This window comes from Nannospalax galili, unplaced genomic scaffold, assembly GCF_000622305.1.
Source record: "Nannospalax galili isolate Female #2095 unplaced genomic scaffold, S.galili_v1.0 scaffold49, whole genome shotgun sequence".
NCBI classification, from domain to species: domain Eukaryota; kingdom Metazoa; phylum Chordata; class Mammalia; order Rodentia; family Spalacidae; genus Nannospalax; species Nannospalax galili.
The window spans coordinates 611,608-635,617 of record NW_008359444.1 but is presented as its reverse complement, the minus strand read 5'-3'; the positions used below and the strand labels follow the sequence as shown (position 1 = coordinate 635,617).

The following is a 24,010-nucleotide window of genomic DNA, read 5'->3' as shown; positions in this document are numbered from 1 at the left end:
TATGTTTTTACTTTTATGCAGCCATGTTTATTGATCATTTCCCAAACTGCTTTTGGATTTAGAACCACAGGAATATTATCCTTACTTTTGTTCAGGGACATCTTCATGTTTTCTTCTATTACATCTAGGCATAATGTATCAGGTTAAAGCTCATGTATCTGAAACTTACGCTGGCTTGTAGGGTCAGGCATGGGAACTTAAATACAGCTCTTTAGTTAATCCCAACGTCACCTAATAAAGGTCCAATTTTTACTTAAGTTTGAGATGCTACGTTTATGATACATGAAGTAGTCATGTGCAGCTGAGTCCGTTTCTCAATTTTCCGTTCTGTTCCACTGGCCTGCTTATCTGTCTGTGTCTTCTTACATGGCCATTTATATATCTGACAGCTAGCTCCTATCTGGAAGCTCTGGGAGAGAGAGAGGTAGAGAGGTGGGCAGTGATGGACGGCTGATCTCTCTGGTGGGATAAACAATGCCAGTGTGCTGGGGGTCAGGGCGCTGCTGGACCCTACACAAGAGTTGGGAGTGAAGCAAGTATGAGGGAGGAGGAGGGATGCAGCCTGGCTCTGTCTTCTATAGACTCAGCAGATGAAAGTACTGAACATATCCTGGGTGCTGTCCGCCCACTGAATACCTAGGGCCCTGCCTCAGAACAGGAAAACTGCCTGGACCACACTTGGGTGGGACAGCAACAGCAGCAGCCTCTCATCCATCACTGGACCCGTGGCTCAGCAGGATGTACAGAAGCCTGCATCTGACAGAGGGGCACAGAACAGAAAGGTGGCATCCTATAACCTATCTCCGGAGTCACTCGTTGTTGATAACTCCAGTGGCAGTGATGGAGGGGGTTTATAAGCCTTGATTACACAGGTCAGGATGAAGGGATGCCAGGTACCCCGGCCCAGAACCACTGTGCTGGGAGCCTGGACCAGGAGTCACCAGGCAGTGCTGGGCAGGTGCACCACTGTGCTGCTGTTGTCAGTGTGTGTTTTACATCTGGACTCATTTGATTCTTCTGTTTTGAACTAGTGGAGATCCACTGCTCCAGGGCACAGATGTAACAGGGAGAGGAGGGCATCAACCTTGAAGGCTGACGGGCCTACCATTGGGGTGGGAATTCCCACCCCTCCCAGCTCTTAGCTGAAATGACCACAGAGAAACTGAGCAGAGGCCCTTCCCATGCACTAGAGCTCACAGCTGGAGGCTGGGAGTGAGTGGAGGAACAGAAACATCACCTGACCCCCCTGGGCTGTTCCCAACTGCAGATCAGAGGTTCTGACTGCTCTGGGTCAGGACCATACAGAGCTGGCCTTGGGGGTTACTAGGGCTTCAGCTCTGTGCCTGGGTCACCTTCAGCTGGGATAATTAGTCTCTTATCTGAGCCAGCTCTGCTGGGCCCTGATGTAAAGGTCATCAGAGTTCAGGGGATTCCCAGCACCTCCTGTGTGAGGATTCAGTTACTGGGTGTATGGTAGGTGGAAGGAGAGGCACTCAGCATCAACTGACTGAGCCTTACAGCACACAGTCCTCATGATGCTCCTGGGGTCCTTGTGTGGGTCTACCTTTGTCTGGCCTTCCTGTGGTCATCTTCCATGTGTGATAGTTGGGTGTATGCAAAATACACTCATACACATAAATAAAATAATAAATACATTTTCATTAGGAACTTACCTGGATTTAGAGTCACTTCTGAGACATACCACAGAGTTCATCTAAGAGTGTTCCCAGGGAGTTGTAACTGAGGAGAGAAACCCACCATGGATGTACAAAGCACCATCCTGTAGACTGGGGACCCAGACTGAATAAAAGGGAGAAAATGAGCCGAGCACGAGCATTCATCTTTGCTTCCTGATCCCTTGAGATACAGGGAGTCCTGCCTCATGTGTCTGCCACCACGCCCTTCCCCATTTTACGAACTGTTCGTCTTAAACTATGAGCCAAAATCTTTCTACCTTGAGCTGCTTCTGTTGGGTGTTAGGAGTGATGAATCCGCTGACATCTGAGGCTTCTGTATAGTTCCACAGCTGCTGCCAGGGATCAGTGCTTAGAGCTAAGAAAACCGAATCCCTGACCTGCCTGCTCCCCTCTCCTGTTTGACTTTTTTCCCTCGACTAGTGGAGGCAGATGCCACCTCCAAAGGATGCTTTCTCAAGGACACATTCCCAGAAGCCTTTGAGGGAGGGTGGTTAAGGACCAGGAAAAAAGAGCCAGGTGCACCACAGCGTCACAAAAGACGACCTGGACTGAGAACAGGTGCAAAGCATATTATCCCATTACAGAATTTTATGAAACAATGCAGGAAGGAGCCCAGATGGGACTGAGGGGTGCCGGCCTCTCAGGGATCTTTAACATCACAGAGGGCTGCGGGGAGGCTCTCAGGAGAGGCTGGAGAGACCATCAGCCTGGTTTCTGTTATTCTGTTGGGGACCCCTGTGAGTCCTCTGAGCACCCGTCTCTGCTTGTCTGAGCTGGGTCTTGCTGTGCTTCTGCCTGAGGTGCCTGCCTGATTCTGTCTAGGGGACACTGCTCCCCACCCCACCCCCATGCCTTCCCTAGGCCCTCCTCCCAGTGTCCCCTCTCCCCAGCAACCACACACACACACTCTCCAGGCCCATCCGGGCAGCAATCCTGTGGTTTTTGTGCTAGCAGCACTGACCACCAACAGAGCCCTGGGGAGGGCAGGATCCTTGTTTGATGCCCTGTGACCCAATCTGCCTTTCCTGGGTTTTAGTGCTCCCAGGAGGTGTGTTCATTATAGTGTTCAGAGGCTTTAAGTACCTGTTGTCAACCCTTTGCTTTCTGGGGAACAAAAATCACTTGGAAAGAAAAAGAGCTTGGGGTGATTCACTTAAATCTGCAAGATACATAAACAGTGTTCAATTAGAATGGCACTCACACCACCATTAGGCACCAGCTTATTCCGGGGCTGCAAGGTGGCAGTGCGCAGGGGACCCTGCAGCCTGGGAGAGGCGGGGCTCACTCCTCTGAGATCTGATCCCACTTCTTCTTTTCCTGGCATAAGTGGATTACTGAGGAAGCAGCCCAGCAAGCCCAGACCAATTTCCTTTGAGGAAGCAGTTCAGTCAGGCAGCCACAGAGGCTTAGCCATAAGGGGCCCCTGGGTCCTCTCTTGCCTTTTGAAAACACTGTTCTGTTAGACCTGCTGCACCTGCGATCCCTCTGAACAGGGGCAGCATAAAACTCCTCCTTAGAGCCTTCCTGTGGGGGCTGACATTGGAGGCATGCAGAGCCACACTTGTCCAGCTGAGTTTAAACCTCCTCAGCCACCTCCACCAAAGGGCACTTGGATGCAATTAATGAAACCCATTTTAAGAGGAAAACTTGGCACTATCCCTAGCAACTGTGAGTGTGTCCACAGTCCATAGCTCTGTGGCCCACCTCAGGCAGCAGTAACATGGCCAGGACAGCCTGGATAGGAGGATAAAGAAGGTCAGGAATCGGTGTCTTTGAGGAAAGGCAGGACCAGGGACCAGGTTAGCTGGTAAAGAGAGCAGGAGCCCAGGTGGGGGTTGCCATGCAAATCCAGACCAGTGGTGATGCTGGTGTATCCACAACAGGCGTGCTCAGGATGATGTAGTTGGAGCTTTTTGGTGGCTCTACCACATGCCAATTCCAAACAATAGCAGTTTAGCCACTCACAGTTCTGGAGACCAGGGGTCTGATGTGGAGGCAGGACTAGCTCCTCCTGTAGGCAAGAGAGAAAGACCCTTGGCCTCTTCTGGCTCCTGGAGGTTGCTGTGATCCTTGGCAAGCTTCGGCAATCCTCAGTTTATGACGGTCTGCCTCTTTGAGGACCAGCATGTTCACATTTACCCCATCTCCACATGGCCTTCTCTCTATGCCTCCTTGTTCTTCTTGGCTCTTGTGAGGATACCCGGCACTGATTTGTGTCCACTTCCATCCATTACCTCAGCTTGGCCATGCCTTCTGAGGCCCTCAGCCTAACTAAGCCATCCTTAAGACTTAGGATGTCATGCCTTTGGGGGAGAGTACTTGGATCCACTAAAGGGGCCCCAGAGAAACACTGTGGAAAGTCCCCTGACACTGTCATAACCTGCTCTGTCACCTAGAGAGATGTGGAAGCTTTTCTCAAGTTAAAAGTCTGAGACTACTTTGGAACCCAGAGCCCAAAGACTTGGGAGACCTAGGTCTGTTGCTGCTCTCCTTGCTTCCTGTGGCTCTGTAACTGTCAGCTGCTCCTGGTGGCTGGTGGTTGGGCCAGTGGAATGGCAATCCCAGGAAGTCTCCCTGGCAGTGACTTTGGGGGTTCTTCACCCCGAGGGAAGGTATTCTTCTCCAGCAATCCTGGAGACAGGACCTGTGGTGTGGGTGGGTGTGCATGCTAGACCCCAGAGAGGAGGGTGACTTATGCAGGCAGCTTTCATAGGGAAATCACAAAAGGGACAGAATAGCTCAAGGCTCTGCACCTGCCAGGAGGGCCTTGGGACAGCAACCCCTAGAAGGTGGCTTCCCAGCCTCTGCCTCTCAAGTGGCTGGCCTTCTTCACCTCCTGCTTGGAAGTGTGTTTTGGGGGAACGAACAGCCCCTTTGCCTGTGCTCCAACTGGCCTGGGCTCTGACAGACAGGTCCATAATTCTGCTCCCTGGGAGTAGTCAGACAGTGCTGGAGCTGCGACCAGGCGGGCTGGTGGCCTGCTGCGGTCGACACTTATTTTCATTCTGAAAATTTCAACAGGCTTTCAAAATAATAATTTGAAAAAGGACTGTAGGTAGTTGAGGAAAAAAATCGCTCAGTGTCTCAGCTCTGGTGAGTAGCTCAACACGGGGTCATGTGTTTTCCTGTCGCTCTCACACTGTGGCCTACCAACCTGCTGCTCTCGATCGCTCTTGAGATGGGTGGTCTCTCATGCCCTCAGCAGTGCTTTATCTGCACAGCTGGTATCTGAGTGTCCTCTCTCCCCACCCCCAGCTCTTCCTGTCGCATTCATAGAGTAGGGCAAAGTGATCCATGTTGCCCACTTCCTGGAGAAGATCAACTTGGGACCTGTGGTGACTGGCTACATTCTCCAGCACCCACTGCTCTGCAGTCTGAATCCACACAAGCTGCCCCTCAGGGACCATCAGAAGTGCTTTTTACCAGTCTACGCTAAGCATACTATAAGCTACCCTTTCTTCTATGACACATCCCCTCACCCAGTGGCTCTGGTCCAAGAAAGGGAGGGAGGATAAAAGATCCTTGCCTCACTCTGAGGAGTGAGTCTCAGAGAGAGGGCTCCAGACTCAGGGCCATGTGCTAGCCATTAGATGTTCTACTGTGGGAGCACGGCAACCCCCAAAGCTTCATAGAAGGCTCAGGATAGACTCCATGTACTGGAGATTGTGGCAGAGTGTGTCTACACCTAAAAATGTCTGAGTTCAGAAGGAAGGAGGAAAATGGGGTTGCTCCACTGAGGCGGGCAGTCTTCTGCAGCCCGTCTCGTGACCAGGGAGCTGAGGCAGAGAGACCTGGGCCAGAGGGCCAGGTCCAAGACTGGCCCCAGGGTAAAAAGTCCAGCCCTGATCAGCAGTCTTCACAGAGAACCCTGCAAAGTATCTCTTCCAGGGCTGCAGAGAACCAAGATGACAAATGAGCTTCCAGTCCTTGTATCTGTGCCCACAGACCAGGCCAGGCAGGAACCACTGTCACCAGCAGGGAAGAGAAGTGAGGCCAAGGTTCTTAGGTCTCCGTAGCAGTTCCCGGTGCCTGGAATATCTGAGTCACAGTTTTCTTTTAAAGACATCTTAATCCAGAGACATCATAAGCTCCTTTCCCAGGAGAGGGATTTCCTGATCTGGCATGTTGCCCAGGAGATAGTAGGTACTGCTGACTTGACCTAGTGCCCCAAAGGAAGGGACAGTACAGAGGGACCCGGTGGCGTAGGACAGAGCCTCTGAGCCAGAAGAGGGCAGCAATTCTTCTGTCTTCAGGGTGGTGGGGATGAGGGCCACCACTCAGGCAGTACTGAAGGCAGCCAGCTGACCAGGTAGTCTGACCAAGAGCTACAGGTGTCACAGCTACTAACTTGTGATGAAGCAACCAGATCATGTGGGAGGATTGAACAAGAGCATCTATCAAATAAGGTCTAGACAGTCTCCCATCCTGGTCTCCTGTCCTGAGTAAAGACATTGCTTTCCTCCCAGCACAGAAGGGAATTTCAACGCTTGCTTCTAGTAGACAGGATTATCAGCTATTGGCTTCTGCCTGATAATTCAAAGCAGTCAATGTGCCAGAGTGGCGTAGTTTTAACTCCCTCGTCTGACTGTGGTTGTACCCAGATATACTTGACTTGAAGACCATGTGGGCAGTGCTGTTGAGTGGTTAGGTACTGGACAGTAGCCAACAGTAGCTGCCTGGTCCTGATTTGGTCCTAGGTTGAGCTGAGGTGCCCAGAGGCCACCCCACTCCAGTCAAGCCTACTCTTAGAGCAGCTTGTGGGCCCTTCTGTGCATCCAGACAGCAGTATGTAACCCTCTGTCTGTTAGAATCATTGAGGGAGGTGGTGGTATCAGGATCTATACAGGCTCAGGCCTCCTAGATGACCACCTAGGCTGAAAGCCAGTCAGAACTTTGTGGGGATCTTGGAGGCGTACACGGGAACCTGGCTGGGTTTGTCCCAGTGCTGAGTTTAGGCTGGGGTAGGTAGACTCTGGGAAGTGACCAGATGCCACTCGTGGGTGGTTGAGGCATTCTGAGCCCTGAAGTTCTCTCTGAACCCTGCCAGGAGCTCTCGTGGGAGCCCTACCTGTCCCTCAGAGCCCTGCTTGCAGCTTCCCTCTGGGATATTAGGACTTTGGGTTGGCGAGGAGATCAGCTGCCTTTCACAGGGTGGAAGTCCTGAGAAAACACTTGCAGAGTAGATGTGAATGAGCAGATGATTTGGTGCACTGCACTGATTCAGACACATTTGCATAATCGCTGGAACCCGTGACTTTTGCCGCCTCCTTTTTGTCAGTCTGATTTCTGGGTAATTCCTTTAGTTTGACGGTCACGGAAAACCGTCAGGGACACTGAGAAATGCGTTAAACCTGACTGTCTGAGGCCCTCTTGGAAGGTCCTGGGTTTGCATTCCCATATGCAGGGCAGCTAGCCAAACGGACCTGTGGAGACCATTGTGGGCCATTTTTCTCTTCTTCTTTTCCATTTTCTCCTCATTTTTTTTTCTTGTTTTCAGATACAGTCTCACATAGCTCAGGCTGGCCTTGAACCCACTATGCAGCCAAGGAGGAGTTTGAATGTATGATCCTTCTGCCTTCATTTCCCAAGTGCTGGGATTACAGGCATGCACCGCCACATCCAGTTTTATGCAGTGCTGGGGATTGAATTTAGGGCTTTGTGTGAATACTCGGTCTACCAAGTGAGCTGTAGCCCCAGCCGGCATTTTGTTTCAAACGAGCTGAAGATGCACAAAGGATTTTCGCCCAACCCACCCTGAGGGTCATCACCCCACTCTGCCACCCCACAGATCCTGCGCCCACACCTGAGGGGTCATCACCCCACTCTGCTACCCTACAGATCCTGCGCCCACACCTGCGCCCACCCTGAAGGGTCATCACCCCACTCTGCCACCCCACAGATCCTGCGCCCACCCTGAGGGGTCATCACCCCACTCTGCCACCCCACAGATCCTGCGCCCACACCTGAGGGGTCATCACCCCACTCTCCTACCCTACAGATCCTGCGCCCACACCTGAGGGGTCATCACCCCACTCTCCTACCCTACAGATCCTGCGCCCACACCTGAGGGGTCATCACCCCACTCTCCTACCCTACAGATCCTGCGCCCACACCTGAGGGGTCATCACCCCACTCTCCTACCCTACAGATCCTGCGCCCACACCTGAGGGGTCATCACCCCACTCTCCTACCCTACAGATCCTGCGCCCACACCTGAGGGGTCATCACCCCACTCTCCTACCCTACAGATCCTGCGCCCACACCTGAGGGGTCATCACCCCACTCTCCTACCCTACAGATCCTGCGCCCACACCTGAGGGGTCATCACCCCACTCTCCTACCCTACAGATCCTGCGCCCACACCTGAGGGGTCATCACCCCCCTCTGCTACCCTACAGATCCTGCGCCCACACCTGCGCCCACCCTGAGGGATCAACACCCCACTCTGCCACCCTACAGATCCTGTGCCCACACCTGCGCCCACCCTGAGGGGTCATCACCCCACTCTGCCACCCCACAGATCCTGCGCCCACCCTGAGGGGTCATCACCCCACTCTGCCACCCTACAGATCCTGCGCCCCACACCTGCTCCCTCAGGTCTGCTCTCTGAGCCTCAGTCCTTCACAGGGCAGTAGTCAGTGTTAAGATGGGGGGCGGGGCTTGGAGGTGAGAGCTGATATATGTCCAGGGTGAGCCGCCATCCCTGGGCTGGAGTCTTCCTCAGGTGTCAGTCCCAGCAGAAGCAGTTGACAGAAGAGCTTTGCAGGAGTCTTTGTGACCTACACAGCAACGAGGCCAGGTTCCTATCACCGCTGGGTTTGTGCTTGAGTGGATGGACTCCTAGAGGTACACAGGTGCTACCTCCATGCCTGTTGGTATCACACCTCAGGCTTAGCCTCCCTCGGGCTTATAGTGTTGTGGGCAAGGTGCTATGTATGCAGTGTTGACTCGGAAACTCTGGCCAGGGTTAGGGAGGCTCTGTGTCTGGATGATGGGAGGATATGTAGGGCTCAGACAGAGAGAAGCTGTTCAGACACTGCATGCACAGACTCTGGAGACCAGAGCACCAGGCAACCCTGACGTCACTGCTATAGGGAACTGCTCAGCAGCACCATCAGCTGCTGCCAGATTTCTAGAGTGATGTGACAGAAACCACAGCCAAAATGTGTGTGCAGCTTCTGTCCACCACCAGCTGCTTCCGTCTCCATGGCTCGCTTCTAGTTTCTGTGCAGACTGGGTGTGTCACTCTACCCAGTTTACACTGTGGAGCTTACTGGGTGTGTCACTCTACCCAGTTTACACTGTGGAGCTTAGTGTTCTTGCTTGCTGTCTAGAAGTTGTTGCATATCATTGAAAGTCCTATAAATGTCATGTCAATGACTGTGCGACAGGTGCTGAGCTAACCTGTCCATGCCGGGAAGCTGTTGGCTGCACGGTGCTTGAAGTCTGCTTGCTTCTCAGGAGCTGTGGAGACCCTTTATCTTGGGTACATTCACAAGAGAAGGAACGTGGGTCTCCTCGGGATGGATACAGGTTTCGTCAAGAGACCATTGCCACTGAAGTGTGTGGTCAACTCCAGGCCACCTGCCTTTGGGTGAGGCACCTGGGAGTCTCACCTACCTCAAGGTCCAGAATCCTTCAGACCCTGCCTGGTGCGCCATGAAGACTTGGAGGTCACAGGCTGTGGAAACCCTCAGTAATGGCTCTGGTTACTGAGGCCACTGGTCTTTAAAAGGGTTACTGTGGCTTGCAGTGGGGACAGGTATTGGCTGTACACCAGCAATTTGTGTCTTAACTCCTGATTTCCCTTTGGAATCTTGGTCCCTGGTTTTGATTGACACTCCTTGACCATGAGAGATGCCAGTGTCTTTTCTCCTCACCTCATCCCCTGACCTGCTCCTCTCTGCGAAGCAATTGATAGGCAGTGTGTTAGCCATGCCAGTGCTGGTGGTTGACCATGACGGCACAATGCTCGGTGCTGTCCTTAAGGGATGAGCAGAGACCCTATCATCCTGGACAGATCTTGCTGTGGTGGGAAGGATCACACTCTGTAGGTCTATGAAGGCATTTCCAGGAAGCAGAGAACAGACAGGAAGGAGAGCTAGGTTATAAAACTTAAAGGTTCCCTGCCCCCTGTGACCTACTTCCTCCAGCAATCTACCTCCCAAAGGTTCTACAATCTTCCAAAAAGAGCCATCAGCTGGAGACTAGTTTTTTAAACACATGAGCCTGTCAAGGACGTTTCATACTCAAACCACAACAGTCCCCAATAGCCTCAAAGTCACTTGTTGATCCAGACCCCAGGAGAAGAGGTGCTGGGGCTCAGAAAGGTGCGGTACCTACCCAGGTCATGGTTAGTGAGGGGCTCAGGCACCAGTGTAGTGCTCCTCACACAGGCAGCCTACCATGAAGCGCAGGCTCTTGTCCAAGTGCTCTGTGGCTGGGCTCTGCCAGTCTGCGGAAGGTGCCTCTTCATCGCCTCATCCTGCTATGGCTGAAACCATGATCCTTTCAGGGCTGTGTTGGAGGTGGAAGGGGCTGCAGAGCTCCCTCCCCAGCATTCTGCTGAACTGCCCTCCACCCTCCAGGTGTGCATCGTGCAGAAGCGAGACACAGAGAAGATGTACGCCATGAAGTACATGAACAAGCAGCAGTGCATTGAGCGTGATGAGGTTCGCAACGTCTTCCGGGAGCTGGAGATCCTGCAGGAGATTGAACATGTCTTCCTGGTGAACCTCTGGTGAGCTTGCCCCATGGACCTGCCAGGGGTGACCCCGCAGGGCACAGAGGGTCCTGCTGCTCTCTGGCTCAGACACCCTTTGGACCCCCTTTCCTCCCTGCTGCTCATCTGCTCATCTTCCTGTGCTATTGAGGGCCCCATGGTGTGGTCTCATACAGAATTTCCCCAGGGTCTGCTGGAAGCCCAAGGTTTAATACAAAGGAGATGTGATACCACAGGGGTCTGGCGCTGGACTCAGGAAGTTTAGGGGCTGACCTTGAGGTTCCTGCACAAAATGAGTACCACAGGTATAAGAATCTGCAGGCTTCTTGGAAGTTGGTCCTTCCCTCTCCAGGAGTCGTCCCTGACTGAGGATACTCTTCTCTGCAGGGTGCTCCCTGACCCACAAGTCCTTCCCAGCCCAGGGATCCTGCCCAACCCAGAGATCCCCCCAAATGTAGGGTCTTCCCTACCAGGGTTCTTCCTTAGCTCAGGGGTCTTCCTAACTCTGGAGTCCTCCCTAATGTATGCATCTTTTCTGACTCAGTTCTCCATCACAGCTTCCCGTAATGGGCCCATGTGCTGTATGCTGTGTTCCTGGCTGGGCATGCTTGGCAGAGGCTCTGTGGGTCACAGGGGTCCATAGCAGCAGGAATCCCTGGCCAAGCAGCCTCTGGAGGACATAGGTGCCTCTCCCCCATAGGTGACCAGTATCCATTAGCAGAGCTTACAGGAAAGAGCAGTCAGCTGGAGCTTGGGGAAATGGAGAGCAAGTGCATTCTGTTTGACAGTGAATCCGAAGCAGCTGTTTGCAGTCTGACATAAGTAGGGCTTTCAAGAAACTTCAGAGTAGACCATGGCCACTTCCCAGAGGCCACACAGCGTAGCTTAGGAATGGTGTCACATATGTTTGCTACATGATGACCAAGAGATGGGCAGAGCAGTGGCAGGACCTGCCTTCTTCAGGCAGCTGGGCAGAATTGGAGTCCTGATCAAGGCAGTTGGAACTTGGTGGCGCTCAGGCTGTCCAGGCTGAGAAAGTGTGTGTGTGGCCGCCATTTTTACTCACAGAAACCCTAGTGAGCTTGTGGCTGGCAGTTTTCTAGGCAGACTGAGGGGTGATGGGGGTAGATGGCATCATTGTGGTGCACAATCCCATCTTGTTTTCAGTATTCTGGGGCAACATTCTAAAGTGGGGTGCCGTCTAAGCACCAAGTGCCCTTAAACCTGCATCTGTCACGTTGTGGCCAAGGAGGTCAGGCCTGGGTGTGACTTATCCTCACACAGGGGTAGGTCAGTAGGAGGGAAGAGTTCACTGTGAGGTGAGGACGCAATGTTGGCACTGAGGCTTCTTGCAAAAAAGAAAGAGCAGGATTTTCCTCTTCTGGTCCTTAGCCATGCCCCTTCCCCAGGCTCTCTGAAAGGCAGTGTATCCTAGTGGTCAGGCATATGGATTCCTGACTGAGTCCTATACTGTGCCATGGTTCACATACCTGACCTTGTTCTTAGTCTCCTCACCTGTGTGGGGCAGGTTGTCCCTAGTGCTGCCATCTGCGACTGTGTAAGTATCTGTGTGAGCCAGGCCACAAGCCGTCAGTTCAGATGCTGTGCTTCCCCCTGCTGCAGTGGGTTCTCCAAACACTGGCCCTCCAGGAGATGTCACCTGCCACCCAGAGCCATATACAGGGGGCCACCATGACTGGGCCTCCAGTGGGGGAGGCCACGTGCTCTTGTTGGCTGCTGTCCAGGACCCTGGCCCCTCTAGGAGCCAAATATTCTGAGTCTCTTTGCTACACGACCCCTTCCTTGACCGCCTGCCCGCACCACCTTCTTCAGGACACCTTCCACCATGGAGGGCAGGAAGGGGTCATTACATGAAAATGATTTGTCTTTGACTTTCTTTATGAAAGATCCAGTTATTTAAAGATTAAAGCTACACTAAGAGCTCACAAAAGAAGGTACGAAGTGGAAGCAGGTCCTTAATTCTGCTGCCGCTACCACCATTCACCATTGGCATCCCTCCACCAGCACCACCACCATCCCTATCACCAGTACCATCATCACCACCACCAGTAGCACTGTCATCAGCATCTTCATCACCGTCACCACCAGCACCATCTATCACCAGCACCATCAGCAGCAGCAGTATCATCACTACCATCACCATTACCATTACCATCACAACACCTTCATCTCCACCAGCATATACCACCACCACCACCAGCAGCAGCAGCACCATCACTGTCAGCATCATCACTATCACTACCATGACGATCATCACCAACACAATCATCACCACCACTATAATCATCACTGTAATTACCACCGTCACTATCACTGGTACCACCATCACCCCCACCAACACCGCCACTGGCACTGTCTCCCATGATCCCTTCCTCTTTCTTCGACAAGCCTCTAAGGCTGACCTTTTTAACCCCATAGAAAACCAGAGCAGCCTGAAACCACCCAGGAACATGCACTGTGATTCTGTTCTCCGATTGTCGCTCACCGGTGTCTGCCGCCCCTGCTGAGCCACCCACAGGGGCTTTCCTGTTTTGTTTTCTCCAGGGTCTCAGTGCAGACAGCGCTGAGCTGGGGTCTAGTCAGTGTCTCAGGCAGGATGGCGATGGTAGCACAGGGCTGTGGTCCTCAGATCAAAAGGAAGTACCAGCTGCGGCAGAAGCCGTGGCTCTGGCTCCCCAGCCATCCGTACACCAGGACTTCCCTTGGCGCCCCCAGGTACTCATTCCAAGATGAGGAGGACATGTTCATGGTGGTGGATCTGCTTCTGGGTGGAGACCTGCGTTACCACCTGCAGCAGAACGTCCAGTTCTCGGAGGACACAGTGAGGCTGTACATCTGTGAGATGGCGCTGGCCCTCGACTACCTGCGCAGCCAGCACATCATCCACAGGTGTGTCCTGTGGGGTGGGGCACCTGCTAAGGTTGGGTGGTTGCTAATAACCTTGGGTCAGGCCACCCAAGGGGCATCCGCATGCCAGCAGAGCCTGGTCTGGCTCTTCAGCCCACCCTTCCCTAAGGGGAACCTGGGGTGGGCCCTGTCCAAGCTACCCCATTTGGGTCTGGACACAGAGGACCTAGTTCTCCTGGATGAACCACAGGGCCTCAGTTACCCATCCTACCACATCCTGGGGAATTCACACTGATTTTGGCATTTGTGTAAAGCAGGTGGAATTAGGAAACATCTAATTAGAAAGCAGGTGAAATCAGGAAGTAGAAATTAGACTGAAATTCTGCAGCCTCAGAACAAACTGAGGTGTGTTACAAATCAAATAAACCTGATTTCTGCCTTCCTGTCCTGGGAATTATGTTGTGTGGTCATGATTCAGGTGTGCAGTGGTCATTGAATACTAGCTGTGTCCCTGGAACTCAGGGCAGAGAGGATTGAGGCCAGGTTATCAGAGGGGCAAAATAAGAGCTGCACTTCCAGGCAGTCCCAGGGCTCTGGTGATGGGCACTGTGGGAGCCTGGCCAGGAGGGTCTGCTGCTGTCCCCAGGGACTTCCAGCTCTAGGGACTGTCTGGGCAGTCCCAGATGTTCTCTGGCCACCTGACTCAGAAGGTTGGGTGCTGGTGGCTTTCTTGCAGCTGGCTTCTGGGTTGCCCCGGTGCCCTCTGAAAAGGGGGGGCTTCTCCCCACCCCTTGCCAGGTCCATTAGGACCCTGTGTCATCCTAAATACCAAGTCATACCTTCCAGGCCTCTGCCTCTGGTGAAGGGGTTTGGGGGTCAGGACAGGCATGGCATTCGTTCAGGTCCCTTTCTTCCTGCCTTCTGCCCTCTCAGAGATGTCAAGCCTGACAACATTCTTCTGGATGAGCAAGGTGAGTGTCAGGAACCCCAGGACACCAATGGGAGGGAGGGCAGGCACCCCACCAAGGACCTGGAAAGCCATGCCTGCCCTCTTCTCGCAGGACATGCACACCTGACCGACTTCAACATTGCCACCATCATAAAGGATGGAGAGAGGGCAACAGCATTAGCAGGGACCAAGCCATACATGGGTAAGCCCAAGGTCTCAGATGACACCTGGTCATGCAGGCCTATGTCTCTGCCTCAGTCCTCACTCCATAGTCAGCTCTGAAGTCACAGCAGGGTTGACAGGACCTCTTTATATGATTAGTCTGGTACATGTGAAAAGATCTGAAAATGTACAAGAGAGTTGTAGGGTGGAAAATAAGACAACCCACTGCACACACACACCCTCACAAAAATCCTACACACATTCATGGGGTAGAGGACCAAGGGTTGAACCAAGCGGTCTGGCCATACACAGGATGCTTTCTGCTGGGGACTATTCTAGAAAGGGGTTGCTCCCCACAGGTGGAACAGGGAAGCATGGTAAATGGAGTTCCCCTTTAGCTCTGGTCCAGTCTGCTTTCAGGGCCTTGCAGTGAGGTGTCCAGTCATCAGGGCCATAGCTCAGCTGTTCCTCTTCTTTCTTGGAAAGCTCCAGAGATCTTCCACTCTTTCGTCAATGGTGGAACTGGCTACTCCTTCGAGGTGGACTGGTGGTCGGTGGGGGTGATGGCTTACGAGCTGCTACGAGGATGGGTATGGAGCCCTGTGGCCCCAAACTGGCCACTTCCCTGCCCCAGAGGGGTTGAGACCCTGCAAGGGAGGAGGCTGCCCCCAAAACCTCAGATAACTTGGGCTTTTTAGCAACTGGGATGGATGCCTGAGCAAGAGAGTTTCCTGGAGCAGTTAGTGGGGGACAGAGCAGTGTCTGGCAGGTACCTCCTCAGAACTAGCAGGTCTGGGGGGGTGTACTTTTCTGTCCAGGGGCAGGAGGCAGGAGGCTGCTTAGCTCTCCTATTGCCCTCTGTGTCCTCTCTGGGGGGACCATCAGCCACTCCATGGGCCCCCAGCCCTGAGGAAGACTGCTTCTGGAAACTTCTCTGGGACTGATCTACCCTGGCCCCAGTCCTGGAGGCAGGATGTGCTTCCTTGGCCGATGAGCATCTGGGCTGTAGCAAAGCTCCACCTCCTCAGGCTCTGGATCAGGTGGACACTGCTCTGAGCTGGGTCTGCACTTAGGAGTGGAGGTGGGGGCTCTCGGGGTGTTGGGCGCTCATGTCTGGGAACGGTGGAGATGAGGAGCACCTGGTGCAGTACGTTCCTGTCCACAGAGACCCTATGACATCCACTCAAGCAATGCTGTGGAGTCACTGGTGCAGCTGTTCAGCACCGTGAGCGTCCAGTACCTGCCCACCTGGTCCAAGGGGATGGTGGCCCTGCTGCGGAAGGTGAGCCCCCTCCCCTCCAGGGCACCTACCACTCCTGCACTCACTGTTCCTGGAGAGCAGGGATGCACCCCATCATTTCGTGAGCACAGATCCCTTCACTAGCACTGCCATGACCTTTCCCAGGCAGTCACTCTGAGATCATCATCCAGCTCAGGAAAGGGTATTGGGCCAGGTGCAGATTTTGAGTTCTCTGCCAGCCTGACTGGACCCTTACGGTGACCTGAATCACGGCATACTCTTGTCTATGAGCCTGTCGAGAGCCCACGTGTCAGGCTAGCACCCCACTTCACAGATGGTCACACCAAGGCAGAGAATGAATGGATGAACCATGTGTGGGAGGATGTGCCCATGTGTACTGTGGTCCCTCTGCCTCTGCTCCCATCCTGAAATCTACATAGGGTCTGGGGTACCACTCCCAGGGTGCAAGCAAAAAGGAAAGCAGGTCCTCCTACAGCTGAGCTTTGTCTACACAGGGCCACTGTATGGCCAGGGGCTGGGTGGGGGCTGTTACCCATGTGGAGAGCCCTTATTTAAATGGTCCATCCAAAGGGATGGAGTGAGAGCAGAGCCCTCAGTCAGGACAGGTGTGGAGAAAGGCTTATACATGAAACCTTATCAGTTCTTGGTCAAGCAAGAGGGATCCTGGTGACCTGCTGCCCTGGTTGTTTCTGGGGTTTGGCGGTTCCACAAGGTGGTGGAAATGGCTTTGCAGTAGTTAGTTGGGCTACCATAAAATTACAGGAGACAGCAGAATGGTAGCCAGGCCACTGCTGCCACCTGCTGGCGAATCCTGGCAGGATGTCCGTGCAACTCCTCTGCTGTCCTTGGGCACCAGGGCAGGCAGATCAGACGGTCCCTAGGCAACGCTGCTTTGCCTGAAACGGATGCCCTCTTTGCTCACGTGCCCCTTGAAAGACCGAGGTGCCAAGCCTCACACCTGTGGACGCCTCTAGTGGTTGCTTCAGCCTGGAGGAGGCGGCCATCCTGTGGGGCTGTCTGACGGCTGGCCTCCTTTCAGCTCCTCACCGTGAACCCTGAGCACCGGTTCTCCAGCCTCCAGGACATGCAGACGGCCCCGTCACTGGCCCACGTGCTGTGGGATGACCTGAGTGAGAAGAAGGTGGAGCCGGGCTTTGTGCCCAATGTAAGCTTGCATGCTCAGATGGTGATTCCAGGCTGGCTAGGTGGGGTGGCACCCGCAGGCTGGGCTCAGTACCCTGTCCTTCCACAGAAAGGCCGCCTGCACTGTGACCCCACCTTTGAGCTGGAGGAGATGATTCTCGAGTCCAGGCCGCTGCACAAGAAGAAGAAGCGGCTGGCCAAAAACAAATCTCGGGACAGCAGCAGAGACAGCTCCCAGTCGGTGAGTGTGGGGCTCAGGCTGTGGATCTTCTGTGTGTGATGTGTAAGGCCCTTTTGTGGTGCTATTAAGACCTCTGGGCAGGGCACTCATTTTGACAGCATGGTAGGTGGTCTTCCTGAAGTCCCGAGGAGGCCCAAGACCTTCCCTCTACCTGTCCCAGCTTCCCCATCGAACCCCTCCCCATTCACACAGCTTCCCCCATTGGCTGACTCTTTCCTAATGGGCTAGACCATGTCCACCTGTAGGACCAGCCATGAGCGAGTGCAGGGACAGCAGGCAGGTGTAGCTATATCCTGGCGTGTCAGTGCCCAGGCACCAGTACCCAAAGTCAAAGTGCTGGCAAAGCTGTGCTCTCTAAAGGTTTTCCTTCTTCAAGGGGAAGGAAAACCTTTCTGTGCCTCCCTGGCCTTGGTGATGGCTGTCAGTCCTGAGCATTCCTGGGCAGGCAGACTCCTTACTTGAGTCTCTGCCCTCACTGTCACTGGCCTCCACCCTGTGTGTCTATGCCTCCTCTTCTCACTAGACACCACAAAACAGCCTTATGCCCTTGTCCCAAGTTGGGGACATTTGCAAAGACCTTATTTCTAAGTAAAGACAGTCCCAGGTGATAAGGGTTGGATCCTGAACATATTCTTTTTTGTGGGAGGATGAGGGCACAGTTTAGCCCCTAATACCAGCTGTATAGCTGTTGTACACAAAAGCAACTGCTGTGTGTTGATTTCTACGAGGCTGTGGTGACAGCTGATGACAGTGGTTACCCTACCCCTAGGCCTGTCTGAGCCTGTGAAGGACACTCTGGAGTGCCCCAGGACCCCAACCCCAGCTTCCCAGACCTGGTGGGCCCTATCTAGTTCCTGAGCAGATGGGCATCAGTCCCCTCTTCACTGATGTGGGGTGCAAGTCTGGGATCATCCCCTAGGTGCCTCAAGTTTTCAGGTTTGGGTAGGTAAATGGGACACCTGTCCTCTCCGTCCCCCAACTTCCAATGGCTCTTCTGGTGTTGGTGGGTGGAATTGCAGTCTGACAGCTCCTGGGTCAGCTGCTAAATGAAGGGATGGTGGAAGGTTTCACCCCAGTCCCTGGAACCAGGGCTTTCGGGACTAGGAACTGGCTCTGTATGTGACTGGGTGCCTCACATGAGATCAGCACAGAGAGTGGGCAGATGCCAGTTGACTTCTAGAGACGGTGAATGGGAACCAGTGAGGTTAGACACCTGTATATGGAGGTGCTCAGCTTGGTGCTGGGGCATTTGATGGTGGGAGATGTTCTGAGGGAAAGCCATCACCAAGAAAATGTCTCCATGTTCTTATGGAGAATTAAGAACCTTGAAACTGAGGCTCTTTAATTAAGACCTTTATTCTGATACAAATCACAAAGCCCCCCCCAATTAAAAACCCATCACCAGTGGTTTCTAGCACTCTCAGAGGGGTATACATCCATCACAGCCTAAGCGGACTTTCTCATAGAAAGAAGCCCCATACCAGTAGCTGTTCCCGCCCCTCCCCTGCAGGCTGCTAACCTGCCTGTCTGTGGATTTCCCTGCACTGGCATTTCACCTACATGAGCTGGTACATGTGGTCTTTGATGACTGACTTCCTGCTTGGCACTATGTCTTCAAGATTGGCCCACACTGCTCCATGTGCCAGCATCTCATTTCTTCTTATTGTGAATGATATTCCATTTTTGTATTGTTTATGAATATATCCCGTTTCGCTCAGTCATTTGTCAGCTGACAGATTTGGGCAAGTTCCACTTTTGGACCATTGTGACGCTGCTGTGGGTGTTCATGTGCCCTTGTATGGGTGCATTCTCATGTTTCTTGAGGGGGACCTTCGCATGACATATCTGGGTTATGTGAAACCTTTATACCTTTGTTTTCAGTGTGTTGTGAAGTAGATGGGCCATTCTCTGTTCCCACCAGCCATGATGGGGCTCTGACTCTTCATGTCCTCGAGAGCTCATTACTGTTCAGTTTGTTTGCATCTTAAGTTGTAACCATCACACTGAGCGTGAAGACATGGAGTTTTTCACTTTTCTTTTTCTTAAACTGAATCTTTTCGTGCAGCCCAGGCTGTCCTGGAACTCACTTAGGAGCCCAGAGCGACCCTGAACTTCTGATCCTCTTACCTCTACCTCCTGAGTGCTGGGATTATAGGCATGTACCAACCTGCTTGGTTTTATACCATGGTCTGTTTTAATACCAAGCAGTCTTAGGGATGGAACCCAGGGCTTTGCACGTTAGGCAAGCACCTAGCCTCATGGTTGGTTTTGATTCACATTTCTCTGACTAATAGAGATCTTTTTGTATTTATTAGACATTTCTTTTTGGGAAAATGTCTGTTCCATTTCTTTTAAAGCCGGATTAACGCTTCCAAGTTCACTCTGACAGTGTCTGTCCTTAGCTGTATTTGGACCACTCACATCAACAGCGATGCCTCACACAGTTGGATTCTTACTCGCTGTGCTTAACCCAGCCTACTTGCCCTGTGTTCTTCTTCCCATTTTACCTCAGGTTTTCATTGAGCTTTTTATGATTTTCCTTCATCTCCCTGAGCTCATCAGTTTCACTTCTTTTCTTATTTTTATCTTATGTGTATGAGTATTTTTCCTACATATATGTAAGGGCACCCATGTGCCTGCGGAAGAGGGTGTTGGATCCTCCGGAACTAGACTTACAAATGGTTGGTAGCGGCCTTGTGAATGCTGGGACCAAACCCGGGTCCTCTGCAAGGCTTTTCTTCCAACACTTCAGATGCCCCACACCATTATTCTTCTTGCATAGTCTCTCACAAGAAATCTGGTGATTCTTTGTTTTACTGAAAGTGGAATTTTTTTCCTCCTTCTGGTATCTTCCAAGGCTTTTTCTGTCATTGTTCTTTCTATGGTTTGAATGAGATACACCCCAGTGTGGGCTTTTTTCCTCATTATCTTGCATGGTGTTCTCTAAGCCTCTTCATCTGTGGTTTCAGAAAATCCCCAGCCGTTATTATCCACACTGTTCCTGCTCCTTCTGGTTCCCCTCTCATGCATATTTAAACCTTTTGAAATCATCCAAAGACTTCCGGATATCCTATGTTTAAAAATTCTCCTCTTTGCAGTGTGGTCTGGGAAGTTGCTGTTGATGTTTCTCTGTGCTTAGTGGTGCTTCCCTCTGTGGCCCAGTCCCCACTGAGCTTGGCAGAGGCTGGCTTCATTTCTGGTGCTCTGTTCCCATTTCTGGTTCTGTCACTTTGTCACCTGACCCGTCTGTTCTCACACGTTGTCTAGTCTCCCATTAGAGTCCTTAGCGTGTACATCGCCGTTGTTTTAAACTCCTGATGATTCCAACATCTCTGTCATGTCTGCTGGATCCTGGTGTGTGTTTTACATTTTATATTTGTGTTCCGTTTCACATACCTTGTGAGTTTTGCTGGAATCTTGATGTGGTGTGAGGTAGTCGCAGCTGAAGTGGAAGAGCCTTTAGGCAGAGCAGACCATATCTGATATCTGCTGGAGCTGCAGGCCACAGAGTCTAGATTCCTAGTGTTCTTTCTGCCTCCTCTGCTGCCTTCAGCCTCCCTGAGTCCTCAGAGAAGCCCTGGGTTGCATGGCCTTGTGCTATGACCTGACACTGTGCTGGAGCCCGCTGGTGCTGGTGGGGAGGCTCTGTGGTCTGTACTAACCCGTGTATCCGCACTGGCACTTTTCAGCTCTTCCCCCCCACCTTAGGTGAGATAACAAGGCTGTGGGGCTTGGGGCAGGGGGCGTTGTCTGAAAACCTCCTTCCCAATGTGATGTTGTTTTCCCCGGACCTCAATTCCCACGTGAATTCCCATCTCTGGGGGTGTGTCACGTGATTATTCTTCCCTCCTCTGCCAGACCCAAGTGGGAACCTTTCTGAACTCTCCATTAATACTTGCTAGCTTCCTGGACTAAAGCCCATAAAGAAGTGGGGTCCTGTGGTTTGTGTCCAGGAGCACTGTCCACTCAGCCTCAGGATCCCTCAGAGTCTTTGTGGGCGTGTTCCTGAAGCTCTTAACCCCAGTGGCTTTGAATTCAAGGAGGCATATCTCAGCTGGGGTTCTGTTGTCTTCTGATCGGGGGCACTGGTGGTCTTCTGTCTTCAGTTCTCTAACAGGTCCAAGAAGAGTTGTTGAATTTCAGTTGGTTTAGCCTTTTCTGGTGAAAGAATGAGAGGCAGCTTCCAAGTTGGCAACACAGCAGAGCCCAGCAGAATCCTTTTGTTTTTGTTTTCTTAGGAGTTACTTCTTTACGCCTTTGGATGAAGCCCTGTCAGATGGATGACTTTCACGTGCTTGACTCTCCTTGGGCTCTTTTTTCTTTCTTGGAGTGGCCTCCTCTGCAGCAGGAAACCCTGTCACTCTGTGCGCCCCAGTACATCTGTGACTTGTGCATAACCATGTTGGGAAGCATCACTGAGCCTGCAGTCATGAGGAGTTCCCTGCCTGTTTATAACTCCAGCCCTTGCATTTATGTCCAGGATCCACTTTGAACTGATTTTTGTACATGGTGTCAGGGAAGGGTCCAGTTTCATTCTTTTGTATATGGATATCTAATAGTTGCAGAAACATGTTAAAAGGGCGATTCTTCTCACACTGAATTGCTTTTTAAAAACATTGATTGACCATAAACAGCAGGGTTTATTTATGGACTCAGTCCTACCCCATCAATCTGTCCTCCCCCAGCACAGCATCTTGGTTACTGTTGTTTCGAAGTCAGTTTTGAAACAGGAAATTACAACTCTTCCCACTTTGTTCTTCTCTGCCAAGATTATTGCCTGTTTTAGGCCCCTTGCATTTTTGTGAATTCTGAGTGGTTTGGGGGTTGTACCTGAGCCCCTTAGCAGGACTATTGTGACAGAGTTAGGGACTCTGACCTCCATTTCCCAGTCTTGGTTGTCATGGGGGACATGTGGAGTCTGGTGCATAGTCTAAGAATTTACACAGGCTCCAAAGATGCCTGTCTGCCTGAAGATTCCTATGTTCAGAGCTACTCAGAAAGTATTCCCAGGAGTAGTCACTATGGAGGGGAGAGGCCAGAAAGGACTAGGATGGATGATGGTAGGTGGACCCTCAACCAGAGAGTGCGGACTGTGATACAGAAGTGGCCTGCTCCAAAGGAGCCAACTGTTCATATTCCTGCACCCTGGCCACCCTAAGACTTTAGAGAGATCTAGGTTATGGTGGTTTCGTGAGGATTGGCAAAGGACTCCAACAGCTTACAATTGGATGTTCAGGACATGGATGTTCAGAAGGGCCTGTGAGATAGACTTGAGGGTTAGCTCAGCAAACTTCTGAAGACTAGGCCTCCCTCTGTGGAGACAGATGCAGGTACCAGGTCTCCTCGGCATACATTTGTTGTGAACTAGCTGGCCTTCCTCACAAGGGCATATCACTCCCCTAGATGATGGGTTATAGGTCTGAGGGTAGAATTAGATCTGGAAAGCAAGCAGGTAACCCCCCCCCCCACACACACACAGCTGGTGGTGGCCTTTGCCCATCCTGATCTATCTGACCATCAGGAGCCCTGGGTTCTGCTGGATACCACTTCAGGCCCCATCTGCTGTCTCACCCCCTGGTCTTGGTGTGGCTAGCCCATGTTCCTCCTCTGAGTCAATGCAGCCCCCAGGCTCCTGCTTCTTCTGTGTGCCATTATCACCATGAACACAAGGGGCTGGCTTCTATTTATCTCCCACCCCAAGACCCCCCCCGCCAGCTCATTCCTTACCACACTGTACTAGAACGTGGCCATCTTGTAGGTTCTTTGACCTTTACTCTTCAGTCTGTGTGTGCACTTTCTCAGCATCTTCCAAGGATGATCTGTCCTCTTCCCCTGGGCCCCATTCTGGGTTCCCAAGAACTGTCTGATAGTGTTTTGAAATCTGACCACAGGGCTCACGCCAGCAGGAGAAAGTCCTCATGCCCCACAGACGTCCTTCCTCAGCCTCATGTTCTGATTAAAGGCCACTCCCAGGCCACTACCCTGGTTACCTCTGGTGCCCATTAGCTGCGCCTGCAGCATCCTGGAAAATGCCCTTCTGACCCAAGTGGGTCCATCATCCAGCCAGGCCATGGAGCTGGGAGTCACAATAAAGGTCCTGAGGGAGGCTGGGAAGCAGAGACAGATCTTAAGGAAGTGGTCGCCTTCAGGGCGAGATCACAGACCAGGGTCACCTGCAGGTTCATCAAGCACCGGGCGCTGAGGTAACTGTCATTTCTGACCTCTCCTGTGTAACGTCCACTCCTAAGCTCGTCTTCAGCAAATTTACGGGAAGTAGGCTTCTGAATAGCAGAGCTCTCGGCAGCCAGAAGTTTCCTTCCAAGAGTGGGCAATGGGAGCAGGGCTGAGGAACTGCCCAGTGTCCAGTACAGGTCACTGGAAGGTTTTTCTGTCCACAGGAGAACGACTACCTTCAGGACTGTCTGGATGCCATCCAGCAGGACTTCGTGATTTTTAACAGAGAAAAGTGAGTGTGTATGTGAGGAGGGTGAAGTGGGAGTAGAGAAGGGGGTAAGGGGCTACATGGCACAGACGTTTCAGCAGGCATGTGGCCTGTTGAGGACAGCCCCGTCCTCTGGGAAGACCAAGCACCAGTGGCTACAGAAGACAGAGTGGCCCCTGTGGGGACTCCCTGGGAACCTTCTAGATGGACCTAGGTTCAGTGACCAGAATCTCAAGGACGTATTTAGCAGGTGGCTCACATCAGAACCAGTCCTCTTGGTGGCCCCTTCAGGTGTCTGAGTCACACCTGCCACTTGGTCACTCACTCAGAAAGGCTTTTCCTGCTGGGACAGAACTGACAGGTGGCTGGCAGGGCAAGACAGGTCACAGACAGCTAATGCCTGCCTCACCGGGGACAGCCTGATGTGACTGACTTGAAGAAGTGGACACTTCCTATGCCTGGGAAGCAGGGAGGTCTGTACCGGGCTGGAGAAGACGCTCAGTGTGGGGCTGGCTGAGGACACTG

At 52.5% G+C, this 24,010-nt stretch overlaps 1 protein-coding gene across 2 annotated transcripts in view; it reads left to right on the top strand.

Moving 5' to 3' along the window:
* Positions 1–24,010, top strand: part of Stk32c (serine/threonine kinase 32C) — an 81,944-nt gene that overhangs the window by 56,799 nt on the left and 1,135 nt on the right. Inside the window, exons 3-11 of one of the 2 annotated variants that reach the window (XM_008823150.3) lie at positions 10,286–10,437; positions 13,156–13,329; positions 14,221–14,258; positions 14,349–14,438; positions 14,885–14,988; positions 15,564–15,680; positions 16,699–16,824; positions 16,912–17,043; positions 23,442–23,509. In XM_008823150.3, the coding sequence (XP_008821372.1) occupies positions 10,286–10,437; positions 13,156–13,329; positions 14,221–14,258; positions 14,349–14,438; positions 14,885–14,988; positions 15,564–15,680; positions 16,699–16,824; positions 16,912–17,043; positions 23,442–23,509 (1,001 nt within the window). The other variant, XM_008823151.3, reaches the window with a different exon arrangement.